Source organism: Babylonia areolata, chromosome 29 (genome assembly GCF_041734735.1).
Source record: "Babylonia areolata isolate BAREFJ2019XMU chromosome 29, ASM4173473v1, whole genome shotgun sequence".
Classification (NCBI taxonomy): Eukaryota; Metazoa; Mollusca; class Gastropoda; order Neogastropoda; family Buccinidae; genus Babylonia; species Babylonia areolata.
Window position 1 is genome coordinate 27,670,251 of NC_134904.1, and position 15,000 is coordinate 27,685,250.

A 15,000-nucleotide genomic window follows, 5' to 3' on the forward strand; every position below is an offset into this window, starting at 1 on the left:
AATAGAGAACAATGACAATAAGATTTCAAAAGTCTCTTCTCGAGCAGGCCCAATTCACCTATTCCCATTTCACATACTCTTTGCTTGCTCCGCCGTCCCCAATGGCCACTTGAGAGTTGGACTCTGTTTGTCCTGTTTCGCAACTACCCGCCATTTCTGTTTCACCTATTCAGCCCACCCCACCGCCCACCCTCGCTACCACTCCTCTCTCTCTCTCTCTCTCTCTCTCTCTCTCTCTCTCTCACAAACACATACATACCCACACTCACATACATGCTTTCCAGACACGCACCTTAAACAAAATCTGCGGTGAAGTGTTAATGTTCATTGTTATGTTTCGTACCTCTACCAGCTTCCATGAACACTGAATTCTCAACCGATCTTGTTGAGACAGAGCGATACTGTAAGTGCCAGAACGATATTGACTTCCGTTCAAGATGTGATTTTATTCACACCCACCCACATCTACACTGAACTGTACTACACTACTCAACACCACACACCACACACACACACACACACACACACACACACACAGCAACTGAGTACATGAGTGAAATCGAAATCGCCAACATAGTGCAAGGTTAATTAATCGGGAATAGGCAAATCAGAACGACAGCATGGGATTGGTCCGAACTGTCAGTGAGTGAACAAGAGCATATGAAACGGAGCGACTTTGTTACTATGTTCGCTGACAAGTAGCGTAATGGACATGTATGTAGAATTGTGAATAGAGACCTGGGTAGCTATTGATACCCGGTAAGAGTGTTGACATTGTGAATAGAGACCTGGGTAGCTATTGATACCCGGTAAGAGTGTTGACATTGTGAATAGAGACTTGGGTAGCTATTGATACCCGGTAAGAGTGTTGACATTGTGAATAGAGACTTGGGTAGCTATTGGTGCCCGCTAGGAATGTTGACATTGTGAATAGAGACTTGGGTAGCTATTGATACCCGGATTGTGAATAGAGACTTGGGTAGCTATTGGTGCCCGCTAGGAATGTTGACATTGTGAATAGAGACCTGGGTAGCTATTGATACCCGGTAAGAGTGTTGACATTGTGAATAGAGACTTGGGTAGCTATTGATGCCCGGTAGGAGTGTTGACATTGTGAATAGAGACTTGGGTAGCTATTGGTGCCCGCTAGGAATGTTGATATTGTGAATAGAGACTTGGGTAGCTATTGGTGCCCGCTAGGAATGTTGACATTGTGAATAGAGACTTGGGTAGCTATTGGTGCCCGCTAGGAATGTTGACATTGTGAATAGAGACTTGGGTAGCTATTGGTGCCCGCTAGGAATGTTGATATTGTGAATAGAGACTTGGGTAGCTATTGATGCCCGGTAGGAGTGTTGACATTGTGAATAGAGACTTGGTAGCTATTGATACCCGCTAGAGCAGGCATGAACTATATTGCTCTTTGTAGCGACATAAACACACACACACACATATGGACACACGTTTGTTCACATACACACACATATACACACGCACACACAGAGGGAGAGAGAGAGAGATCGGGTACTCTCTCATTCATCACCTTTTCGGGGCATGCACACGTTATTCTTGAAAACAAAACTGAATATCGACTCTCGACTCTGTGTGTGTGTGTGTGTGTGTGTGTGTGTGTGTGTGTGCACTGTATTTCCTCCTATCTGATCTGACAAGGACTAAGGCGAGTTTCGGCAAAATCGCGGAGGAAAAGAACACTCACATTTGCACGCGCGCGAGAGAGAAGAAAAACAGACACAGCGAAAACAATTTGGACACACATTTTGTTGTTGGTATGCAATTTGCCCTATTGTCTTGGGTCCGCATTCTTTTGATCGCGCATTATCTCCCTTGACAGCATGATCACTGTCCGTTTTTCAAAAGGAGTATTCTCTTTTGTTGTGTGTGTGTGTGTGTGTGTGTGTGTGTGTGTGTGTGTGTGTGTGTGTGTGTGTGTGTGTGTAGCAGAACAGCTGTTCAGTCTGTTCTCCATCCCCGGTAAGTGTGTGTCGCCACAGTACAGCGCCACCCATGTGTTTCTTGACATTTTTTCTGACTTCTAAGTATTCGTGGTTTTATCTTCAAACTAGGCTTTCCCCAATTTTTGTAGCCCTGTGTTTGTAGCTCTGGGATCTTGGTGTAGCGTTTCATCAGATTGAGAAGGAAAAACTCCCTCACTAACTGCCTTGCTAAACCGATTCTGGAAATAAAATCTCTGCAGAAATCGATCAAGAAGTTTGCGTTGATCAAGACAGACGTAGAATTGCGATAGATGGTGCAAAAACAAAACAAAACAACAACAACAACAACAAAAAACCAACAACAAAAAACCACACACACAAAAAACACAATAATATCAAGTAAAGTGAAATGAATTAAAATTCTTTATTTTCGAGTAACAGATAAACAAGGAATGTGTTGTTGTTGTTTTGTTGTGTTGTTGTTGTTGTTGTTATCAATATTTATCTTTACATCTTGCGCTCGCCTGAACGAGGGCCTAAGCAAAAGAATCAAATTAACTCCGAACAAAAGGGAAATAAATCAAAACACGATGAAAACGCGCACACTACAATCAACCTCCCTATTTCCTCCCACCACACCCTTCACCGCCTCCAGCCCCAGAACAGAGCTAAAGGGAAACATACATGACAGCGAAAAGAAAAGCACGGAAACACCACAGTCTAAATTACAAAGTTTTCCGTTCGCAGTAAAGCTCAAACTATGCACACCACACACAAGTGTGTTGACAGTGTTCTTTTCTGTTCACCGCAACATGCGTGGTAAAACACGAACGACAAACGAAGCATTTTTGGACACTGGGTCTTTTTGGGACACTGTTTGTCTGACATCGATTTTCTGTGTTCCCCAGGTTCAGACATTCCACAATCAAGGCGACTCTTTAGCTAGACCCCGAACTTTGGAACGATTCACTTCTTTCGCTTCGTCAGAACCCTGTACTCATGCTCTTTCTGGTCTGGCTTTAACTCATTCAGCCTTGCAGCCTATCATTGTTCTGTCGTCAAAATTTGTCTCACAGAAAAACGGTGTTCACGTTCCTTCGTGATGTTTGCATTAACCGCGAGGAAAGGGAGCTGATTCTATGGTATATCCGGGTGTGTCCAGACGTAATGTGGAGGAAAAAACAGATTATTTCATACGGTCCCCCCCCCCTCCTCTCCTGGACGTAATGGGTTAAAACCTACCTCGCTCTAAAACAGCATCTCCCTCCCTATTTCAGACCAAAGTTGTTCTAGTCTTCTGTCTGCATGTGTTTGTCAGTCTTGTCTGTTACCCCTTTGGTTCACAATAATGCATGCATGTAAATTTATGTTGTCTTCTTCATTCGTGGGCTGCAACTCACACGTTCACTCGTATGTACATGAGTGGGCTTTTACGTGTATGACCGTTTTTACCCCGCCATGTAGGCAGCTACACTCCATTTCCGGGGTATGTTCTTGTTTCCATAATCCACCGAACGCTGACATGGATTACAAGATCTTTAACGTGCTTATTTGATCTTCTGCTTGCGTATACACACGAAGGGGGTTCAGGCACAAGCAGGTATGCACATATTTTGACCTGGAAGATCGGAAAAATGTCCACCCTTTATCCACCAGGCGCAGGTACCGAGATTGGAGATTGAAACTTCAACGCTTTAACCACTAGGCTATTGCGCCCATCGTAATGAAGTGCTTCGCACAAAATTCAGCGATACTTGTAAATCTTGTTGTTGTTATTATTATCAGTGACCAACCAACAACACTCACACCTACGTCCGTTCAGTTCAACCACCTGCCCTCACATAACAACTGCCCATCCCAGCACGTGACAACCACTTTCACATGACAACCACTTTCACATGACAACCACTTTCACATGACAACCACTTGCGCGTGACATTCATCCGTCCCTGCACCAGACCTGACCTGATTGGCCAGAATCGTAACATGTCTCATCATTTCCGCCAGTGCTCTCTCCGTCTATCTGTCTGTGTCTTTCTGTCTGTCTGTCTGTGTATCTGTCTCTCTCTTTCTCTTTGTCTGTCTCTCTCCTCCACCCTCTACCCCACCCCCTCTCTCTTTTCTTCTTGGAATTCTTCAGCAGTATGTTTCTTCTTTTTTTACTTTTTGAATGTTCTTGTGTTTTGTTTTTTTGTGTGCACATCTCTCTCTCTCTCACTTTCTCTCTCCTCACCTCTCTCTCCCCATTTCTCTCTCTCTCTCTCTCTCCTTCCCCCTCTCTCTCCCCATCTCTCTCTCTCTCTCTCACCTCTGTCCCTCCCCCTTTCTCTCCCCCTCATGTTAAATTCAAAGAGTTTCGGGACACACAAGCCCAGCATTACCTGACCATTTGGCGAAAATTACCATATCGTTTCAGACAGTGCTCTGTTCCCTCTGTGTGTGTGTGTGTGTGTGTGTGTGTGTGTGTGTGTGTGTGTGTGTGTGCACGCGACATTCATCCATCTCTGCACAATAGATCACTTGCACATGACAACTGCCCATCTCTACATGTGACAACCACTTGCACATGACAACTGCCTATCTCTGCACGAGACAACCACTTGCACATGACAACTGCCTATCTCTGCACGAGACAACCACTTGCACATGACAACTGCCTATCTCTGCACGAGACAACCACTTGCACATGACAACTGCCTATCTCTGCACGAGACAACCACTTGCACATGACAAATGCCTATCTCTATTCGTGACAACCACTTGCACGTGACAACCACTTGCATGTGACAACCACCTACCCACACATGGCAATTGCCCATCTCAGCACACAACAAGCACTTGCACGTGACAAGCAACCATCTCTGCTCGTGACAACCGCCTCCATCCTGCATGCAGCAAATCTTCACCACCTTCGCCCTGTCCCCAGCTAGGAGATCAGTAGGCTAGCCCAGGCTAGGCTGTTTTTCTTCTGCAAAATCTTTTGCAACATTTTACACACACACACACACACACACACACACACACACCACACTCACACCCACACCAACACCCATCCCCCCCCCCTCCCCCCCCCCCCCCCCCACACACAGAATTCCCTTCCTGGCCATGACAGTTATCCACTTCTCCATGATGTGGCCACTCTCCCCGCTCCTCCTCCTCCTCCTCCCCCCCCCCAAACCCACTCTCCTCCCCACCTTCCCTCCCCCTCCCAGCTGTCTCCTTTACCTCCCTCCCATTTCTCCCATCTGCACGTGACAAACAAGTGGCTCATGCAGCAGGCTAGGCAAGTCAAGTGCAGCATGTGGGGGAAGGAGCATGCATTTTGTCCTTCAACAGTCCTCACTCCTCCTCACTGTAGATTCCTGGTTCTCGCCTGTGCTGGGGAGCTTTGGCTTTTATCTCTCTGAAATATGACTCGTTAATGTGCCTTTACTCATACATTCGAGAATCCCCCCCCCCCCCCTCGATATATCAACTTCTCTCAAGTGAGGTTGACTTTTCCAAATATTTTCTTTACAAGGGAACATTCTGTATTGTCTATCCTACACATTGTTATCCGATCCCCTCTTCAATATAGTCAGTCTATCGTTTAATTCTTCTGTCTTCCCCTTTGCCTTCCTCAACAGTTCTCCGAAGGGTTGTTTTGGCATTCAGCTCTGTACCCAGGCAATGGATATGTGCTGGACATAGCTGTAGCATCTGTCAACTGTGTGCTTATTACATGGTGTAACTTAGGTCATGGTATTGTCGTATGCTTACAGTAACAAAAATCAATATTCATATCGTTCTGTGCAGCGTTGTGTTGCTGCTCTCTGCTGTGCTGAACTGAAGAGAGAGAGAGGGGGGGAGGGGGGGGAGAGAGAGAGAGAGACAGAGGGAGAAGGATAGAGAGAGGGCGGAAGAGAGAGAGAGAGAGAGAGGGAGAGAGAGAGAGGGGGAAGAGAGGGGGGAGAGAGAGAGGGAGAGAGAGATGGGGAGAGAGAAAGGGAGAGAGAGAGAGGGAGAGAGGGGGGAGAGAGAGAGAATGAATGAGTGAATGAATGAATGGGGGGAGGACAGAGGTGAGAGAAAGAGAGATGGGGAGAGAGAGAGAGAGAGAGAGAGAGAGAGAGAGAGAGAGAGAGAGAGAGAGAGAGAGAGAGAGAGAGAGAGTCCCAGTTAACGATGGCACTGAAGAGACGCAGACGATCTGACTGTAGTGTCTTCCAACGACAAGCGTATTGGTATGACGTAGATGGCACCAGTGATTTCGTACTGCAGTTTACGAACCTGTAAAACAGAGCATCATAGTGCGTCACTGAGTTGTACTGCGTTGCTGTGCGTTGTGTAGTGTAGTGTAGTGTAGTGTTGTGTTCTGTTGTGTTATGTTGTGTTGTATCGTGCTCGTGCTGTCTCGATTTCTCCCCTACCAAGACGGATCCCCCCACCCATCCCCCCACCCACCCCATCCCCGGGATTGAAGTCAGGCCACTCGCTGTTTCTGGAAGAGAGAGTGAGCGACTCCCTTTCAAGTGACTTCACTGAACAAGACTTGCCTGGAAGTTGAAGCTCAGTCGGAGTTTGCTCAATGAGAGGACGCCCAGAAAGGATTATCGACTGACGAACAGACGAGTTAGACACTGACCGATTTAGCCAAGATAGCATTCTCAGACGAGTTAGACACGAACCAATTTAGCCCTAGATAGCACGCCCAGACGAGGTAGACACTAACCGATTTAGCCCTAGATAACACTCTCAGACGAAGTAGACACTAACGTATAACCGATTTAGCCCTAGATAACACTCTCAGACGAATTAGACACTAACGTATAACCGAATTTAGCCCTAGATAGCACGCCCAGACGAGGTAGACACTAACCGATTTAGCCCTAGATAACACTCTCAGACGAGTTAGACACGAACCAATTTAGCCCTAGATAGCACGCCCAGACGAGGTAGACACTAACCGATTTAGCCCTAGATAACACTCTCAGACGAATTAGACACTAACGTATAACCGATTTAGCCCTAGATAACACTCTCAGACGAGTTAGACACGAACCGATTTAGCCCTAGATAACACTCTCAGACGACGTAGACACTAACGTATAACCGATTTAGCCCTAGATAACACTCTCAGACGAATTAGACACTAACGTATAACCGATTTAGCCCTAGATAACACTCTCAGACGAATTAGACACTAACGTATAACCGATTTAGCCCTAGATAACACTCTCAGACGAGGTAGACACTAACCGATTTAGCCCTAGATAACACTCTCAGACGAGGTAGACACTAACCGATTTAGCCCTAGATAGCACGCTCACTCAAACCATGTTAGCGCCAATATCTTGGGGGTAGAATGTCTCTTCTCCCTCTCTTTTTGGTCTATACTGTTCGTATTTCTTTTCAATGAAACTTTGTATATCGAAAGGGAATCTAATTATTACTATTGTTGAAGAAAAATGATTGTTGATGCGCATTTACATGCTTGCTCGTTTGGGCCTGTTGCATTTGTTTGCTTTTTAACATCTTTCTTCTTGTTTATCATGGTGTGTGTGTGGCAAAGACGTTGATGCATAATGTTTCTGTGCCCCCAGGGGCTACATGAAATAACTATTTTGGCCTTGCTTTGCCTGTCTCTTCGCATTGACGTTGTTGTTGGCTCATTACCTAGTCTTCTGTGTGTCAAAGACGTTGATGTATAATGCTTCTATGCCCCGCAGGGAGTGCGTGAAATAAACATTTTGCTTTGCTTTGCTTTGCTTGTCTCTTCGCATTGTTGTTGCTGATTTTTATTTTTTTTTTATTAAAAAAAAAAAAATTCATTTAGATGTCTTGAAGCTCTATGTGCAGTTGTTGGCTTTTTATTTATTTATTTATTTATTTATTTATTTAAGTACACTTATAGTTGACTTCATCAAGTTTTTGCGCCTTATACATATTATTATCATTAGTAGTAGTTTTTTTGTTTGTTTGTTGTTGTTTTTTTAAAAATTTATTTACCTATTATTTATTCACCCTTTTTTTTCTCAAGGCCTGACTAACCACGTTGGGTTACGCTGCTGGTCAGGCATCTGCTTGGCAGATGTGGTGTAGCGTATATGGATTTGTCCGAACGCAGTGACGCCTTCTTGAGCTACTGAAACTGAAACTGAAACTGTTGGCTCATTACCTCTTGTTCTGTTGTGTTCATGGGCTGTAAGTCCCTCTCACGCCAGCTCGTGTTTTGCAGGGTGGGTGTGTGGGGGGTTTTCACGTGTATCCATCGTGTGGTTTCTGATACTCCAAGAACTCCATGACCTGAGCGACTGACAAGAACCATGACTTGTCCTGACGGATTGGACACGCCTTCTGTCGTCTCTCTCTTTCTCCCTTGTTCGTTTATTTATCTATCCCCGAAAGCGGAGTATGGCTGCCTTCATGGCGGGGAGAAAACGGCCATACAGGTAAAATCCCACTCGTGTACATTCGAGTGAACGTAGGAGTTACAGCCCACGAACGAAGAAGAAGAAGAAGAAGAAGAAGAAGAAGAAGAAGAAGAAGAAGAAGATTTATTTTGTCTAGTTAGCTATTCATTCATTTAGTTAGTTAGTTAGTTAGTTAGTTTGCTATATTTTATCTTATTTTAGTTTGTCTATCTCTTAAGCGTTGGGTTTCGCTGCTAGTCATGCATCTGCTTAGCAGATGTAGTGTAGCATATATGGACTTGTCCGAACGCTGTGACGCCTCCTTGAGCATCTGAACTGAATGTTCTCCCTCCTTTCTTCCCTCACCATCTCTCTCTCTCTCTCTCTTTCTCCCCTCTCTCTCTCCCCCCTCTCTCCCCCCTCTCTCCCCCCTCTCTCTCTGCCCCCCTCTCCCTCCCCCTCTCTCTCTGCCCCCTCTCTCTCTCCCTATCTCTCTCTCCCTCTCCCCTCTCTCTCTCCCCCTCTCTCTCTCTCATTCTCTCTGGCTCAGGACATCATTAAGAATGGAAAACATGGTTTACAACTTTTCCCCGATGTGCTTGAACTTTTTATTTTACTGTTTGCAGATGATATTATTTTGCTATCAGACACGGTTACAGGCTTACAAAACCTGTTAAATGTACTTGCATGCAAATGAGATGAGCTAGGACTTCATGTAAATCTTGACAAATTTAACATAGTTATTTTCAGAAAGGGGGGTTATGTGGCAAAGAAAGAAAATTAATGTGGTTCTACAAAGGGCAAGTACTGTCAGTGGTAAATTCTTATGAATATCTATGTATGATTTTTTCAACAAAATTAGCATTTAGTAAAGCCGTCAGTGAATTAAATTATAAAGCGAGAAAAGAGGTCATTGGCATTTTTAGAACCCTTTAGAGATAAGGATACTGTTCAGCAACTATTTTTATAAAGCTTTTTGACACACAAATTAAGCCAATGTTATTATATGGTGCAGAAATATGAGGTTTAACACAACAGAAAGCGGTGGAAAATGTTCACACCTTTGCATTGAAGAAATTGCTAAATGTCAGCCCCCGAACCCCAAACGACATGGTGTACGGCCAAACTGGACGTTACCCCTTATAGGTTTTTACCTGTGTTGCTTGCATCAAATACTGGTTACGTTTAACAACACTAGATGATTCCAGACTTCCACGAAAGCATACAACATGCTCCTATCACTTCATAATGATGTTAAGATTTGTTGGGTAACTCATGTTTGTAAAACTTTACACGGGACGGGTTTTGGCTTTGTATGGGAAAATCAGGGGGTGTCAAATCAAAATATATTCCTGGGATCTTTCAAACAGAGACTGATAGATTGCTACTACCAACAGTGGAGTGAACATATCAGCAGCAGCACTAGATTTAGTGTTTACCACACATTCAAAACATCAGTATCCTTGGACTCTTACTTCACAACAGTTACCAACAAAGATATCCGTGACATCCTGATAATATTTAGATTAGGTATATCCGAACTACAGACACACAAAAAAGTTCCACTGCTTTATCAGGGCAAGACCTCATATGTTATTCTGCCACAATGCTATAGAAAGGGAACTGCATTTTCTTTTCCACTGCACAGAATTGAACGACTTACGACAGAAATATATTCCTAAAAAATACACGCTTTATCCGTCGATAACTGGGTTTCAGCATTTGATTCAAGACGAGCATTGCCTCCATGACCTTGGTAGATATATTTATTATGCAAACCGACGTCGTTAATGCTTTTTCCCTTTCTTGACTTTTTCTTTTGAAGATTTATATGACATTGTTGATTATGTTCAGAGTATACTATATACTCTGTCTCTCCCCCACCACCCTTTCTCTCTCAGTCTTTTCCACATCCTCCTCTCTCCATCTCCCTCATGTTGGATTCAAAGAGTTTCTGACACTGACACCCGCCCCCCCCCCCCCCCCCAAACGCCATGCGACTTTATACAACGTTGCTGGCATGACTAAGCGTTCAATGTCCCTTGGTTGTTATTCCATATTTTGGGTGGGATTCGGGGGGTGAGTGGGGCTGGGGGTGGTGGTGGAGGCGACGGTGCAGACGGGCGGGAGGAAGGAGGGGGGTGGAGAGGTGTGAGGGGTGAAGTCTGGGAAAGGCGGAGGGGGTGTGGGGGCGGGGTGGTGTGGGGGCAGCTCTGTGCAAGCAGCAACAAATACATCGTCTGGCAGCAGTATTGATTGGCACCCTAGAGAATCGCGCTGCCATGATTCCCTAAAATGTTTGTTTGTTTGTTTTTCTTTATTTTCTTTTTCTTATTTTTTCCCCAGGCACTGAACTACACTTACTCATCTCTCTCTCTCCCCCCCCCTCTCCTCTCCTTTCTCTCTCTCTCCCCCTCTCTCTCTCCTCTCTTCTCTCTCCACCCCTCTCTCCCCTCTCTCTCTCTCCCTCCCTGTCTCCCTCTCTCTCTCCCCCTTCTCTCTCTCTCTCCCCCCTCTCTATCTCTGTCTCTCTCTCTCGCTCCATGAGTGTACGCGAGCACTTGTGCATGGATGTATTATTGTTTGCGCTGTGCTGTGTGACTCATCATTTCATATTTTGGGTCGTGGCTCACTACTAACAAATGTTTACACGTTTGTCATTTGCACTGCATTGCATTGCATTGTATTGTGTTGTATGATATTGCATTGCATTGCATTGCATTGTATTGTATTATTTTCTATTGTGCTATGTCGTTCATACAGTATGTATGTCTGGCAAAGCGTGACAAAGCGTTGACACTGTATCGCATTGCAAAAGGTTTAAACAAAACGAGGCCCATGTTATTTCCACCACGTGAAAGTCGTTTGACTTTCCCACGCACGGGGACAAGGACTTACCAACATGCAGCTTCATTTAAACTCCATCAAGCTTTCTTCCCCTTCATTACCTCACGATCTGTCTCTCTTGTCTCTCCTCGCCTACATATTTTCATTTACCGAAATGAATATCGATTGATAAGGTTGGTTTCGTAAAGCACGAAGTTGATCGAGTGTGTAGTGGTGTGTGTGTGTGTGTGTGTGTGTGTGTGTGTGTGTGTGTGTGCGCCGAATACACGCTGCGAATACATGTTGATTCACTTTAATGCTTCATTCAAGTCACATGGAGTGAGAATGAGTCATCTTTTCATGTGTGTGTGTGTGTGTGTGTGTGTGTGTGTGTGTGTGTGTGTGTGCGTGCGTCTGCGTGTGTGTTTATATGCGTGTATGTGTGTATACGCATGTGTGTGCGTGCGCGCGTTTGTGCACTCACATGCGTGCGAAACCTAAATAATGTTTTATAACTTTTTCCTGCGTGTCCACATAATTATCGACTTGAGCTGTAGTTTTTTCACACCAAGCCCCCATTTTCTGGAATCAGCTCCCTCAGCCTCTCCGTCACTCAGCTCCGCTGCAATCTTTTAAATCCAGTCTGAAGACCCACCTCTTCCCCTACTGAATAATTCTCAACAGCTCATCCCTTTACCGTATGAACTGAAATGCCTATGAATGACAATTAGTGAGTGAGTTTTGAGAGTTTCAGAAATTGTTGGTTGTATTTTTGGTTGTGTACTCTTTATTGTGTACTCAATCATTGTGTGTTATGACGTGTGTGTGTGCGCGCGCGCGTGTGCTTGTGTGTATTGTGGTTGGGGGGTGGGGTGGGGGCGGGGATGAATGATTTTTAATAAGGTTTGGTATTGCGTTCACTTTTTCCTTTGATATTTACATATAATATGTGGTCTATTTGTAAACGCCTAGAGCTTATTTTTAAGATTAGGCGTAAATGCTAATAATAATAATAATAATAGTTTCATTATTTTGCTGAGCAGTAGACGTTTCCCGTGGTCTCACACGTCATTTTGGATGCTGTCCTAGAGATGAAAAACAAAACAAAACAAAACAAACAAAACAAAAAAACAAAACAAAAAACCCAAAGTTCCACGAATGTCTTATATTTCAGAAACAATGCGCTCCACGACTATTATTTTTACATACTGATGAACCGTTCGTCATTTCTTGTGAGACCGTTGACATATCTGATCTCTTTCGTCGTTGTGATGGACGTTCTGACTAGCTGGCTATCGATAGGAAACCAAATGATTTCATGTCAAATCTGCACGTGCAGGTGTTTGTGTGGAAAAGGAGAGGGGTATGGGGGAAGAAGGGGATATGTTTCGGTGGACACGCAATGTTTTTCTTAACCCTTTCAGAACCTTACACCTTGTTCAAACTCACCCACCTGGGAAGCTTTAGTTGTTGATTTTTTTTAACACGATTTAAAAACTAAAATACTGTGGCAGTTCGCATGGATCATTCACATATTCCCTCGCCTATCAGTGTTTACAACGATCATTCGAACTATTGTTATTATCAGTGTCACCGTGTACATGTTGGAACAGTTTGTACAGTACCTTCCGACTAGTGAAACGTGACTTTCTAACTATTGTCATTAAGAAAACATGACTAAAACATGCTCGAACTGTGTCCAAACTTCGGACGTGTATCAAGAATGGTGTCCCTTCTCTATTCATTGACTACACTCAGTTGAAAGGTAAAAAAAAAAAAAAAAAAAAACGAATCGGGATTCGATGCCCGCGCATTGCCTGGGTGTAAGGCAGACATAATGAGTTAAATCGATCTTTGCATTCAGAGAACGAAACGTTTGTTTGTTTTCAGTGCCGTTCCTGGGGAGAGTCAAAGACCTTCGACAATGCCAACAACACCAAGATGGTGCTTCTGCAAAAGCCTGCACGAGGCGAGGTGGGAAGGAGTGTGATGGTGGTGTTCAAACCTCACAGACAGCACCTAGGACAGGTGGGAGACAGGTGTCGTCACCTCGCCACTCCCTGCAGTAAAAGGATTACGTGATGCTCACGTCTTGACCTGGCTGAACCAAGAAGCAATAACCTCTTGACTTCCAGAATGTGTGTGTATATGTGTGTGTTTGCAAATATCGCAGTGAAAATAAAAACTGGCTTCCGACAAATAGTGCTCACTGCCTGTCAAGAAAAAGTGCTGAATACTTAATTAGAAAAACAACCAGAAAAACAGTGTATTCATGTGCTGCTGAATATTTTTCCTCCCCGTGGTTCGTTCTCTTTTGCGTGTGCTAGCACACAGTATCATATGTTTTTTTTTTATGAAGACAGATTATGTGTGTTTTGTCACATAGAAAATACTTTTGACTGTACTGTAAAAAACAACAACAACAACAACACTCACTCATGGAGTGCAAGGATTGTGATATATACCATTCATGATTCTGAACACAAGAAGAAGACTATGAACTGTTTCGAATCGGAAGCAATAACTATATGAATGTTTGAATTTGCTTCACGTGCAATCACCATCTTAGAAACACCGTCTTGATATATAAAAAAATTGTTAACAATCAAGTGAAAATGAATAAGCAAATACTCAAATAAATAACAGATAAAGATATAAATGAACAAGTAGATAAATGAATGAATAAACAAATAAATAAATAATAAATAAATAGATAAATCAATCAATCAATCAATAAATAATCAAACCAAGCCAACAGCCAACCAGACTACAACCCACAACATAGACATCGACCCTTTTCCTACTCACGAGAGGAGAAGAGAGAAGAAAAAACACAACCGAGATAAATAAACACATTAGATAAACAAACATATAAATAAACAAACCCAAAAAAGCCAACTTCTTCATCGAAAATTCACTGCCACCTCCACCACCATGGATGAAAACCTCTCCCGTGGCTACTGCCAACTCAACTCGCCGCAAATCAGCCGGAAGTGGAAGGGCGGGGCTTCGCCTCGCGATAATATCGCGCCTCCACGAGACCCGTGTAGCTGTGTGTATCTGGCCCTGGTTTTGGCCGGGGCAGGATTTCTCTTGCCCTACAACAGCTTCATCACCGCTGTGGACTTCTACCAGGAGCGCTATCCGGGATCCACCATCATCTTTGACATGAGTCTCACCTACATCGTTGTGGCTTTCGTCAGCGTCATCATCAACAACGCTTTGGTGGAGGTGTGTGTGTGTGTGTGTGTGTGTGTGTGTGTGTGTGTGTGTGTGTGGATTTGGACTTGGTTGGATTGTATGGGTGGGTGGGTACAGGTGGGTGGGAGGTGTGTGTGTGTGTGTGTGTTCACACACAGACACACACACACACACACACACACACACACACTGAGCGTAACGCAGGTATATATTTTCCCGTCTCACCCACGTATACACCTACACAAGCCGTACTTTTTGATTAAAACAAGAGCAACAACAACAACAGCAACAACAACAAAACCAAAAACACTTGATTTATTAGATTAAAATCTAAAGGTCAAGTAACCTTTTACGACCGCATCCACTGTGTGTCGGACCAGACACAGAAAGGCAGTGCCCGGTCCTCTCCCTTGGTAATTTTAACTGTCCCCGACCATATCATAGTCAGGTGACCTGGAGAGAGTGAGGTGAAGAAAATCAGGCTGAAGCGCCGTGTTCGTAGGCGTCACACAATGTCGTCACCTGGCCTCCAACCTCGATCCATGGTGAGCACTGGATCAGAAGTCCACCGACGTACGGAATCTGACATGGCGCCTCGATTTAGATTATTATTCAGAGGATTAGTC

At 44.2% G+C, this 15,000-nt stretch overlaps 1 protein-coding gene across 2 annotated transcripts in view; it reads left to right on the forward strand.

Annotated features, from left to right (window-relative positions):
* Nucleotides 1-15,000, forward strand: part of LOC143274883 (equilibrative nucleoside transporter 4-like) — a 44,115-nt gene that overhangs the window by 5,384 nt on the left and 23,731 nt on the right. For both annotated transcript variants that reach the window (XM_076578858.1, XM_076578859.1), the window contains exon 2: nt 13,064-14,404. In XM_076578858.1, coding sequence (XP_076434973.1) covers nt 14,108-14,404 — 297 coding nt within the window. In that variant the 5' untranslated portion in view covers nt 13,064-14,107. The remainder of the gene's footprint in view (nt 1-13,063; nt 14,405-15,000) is intronic.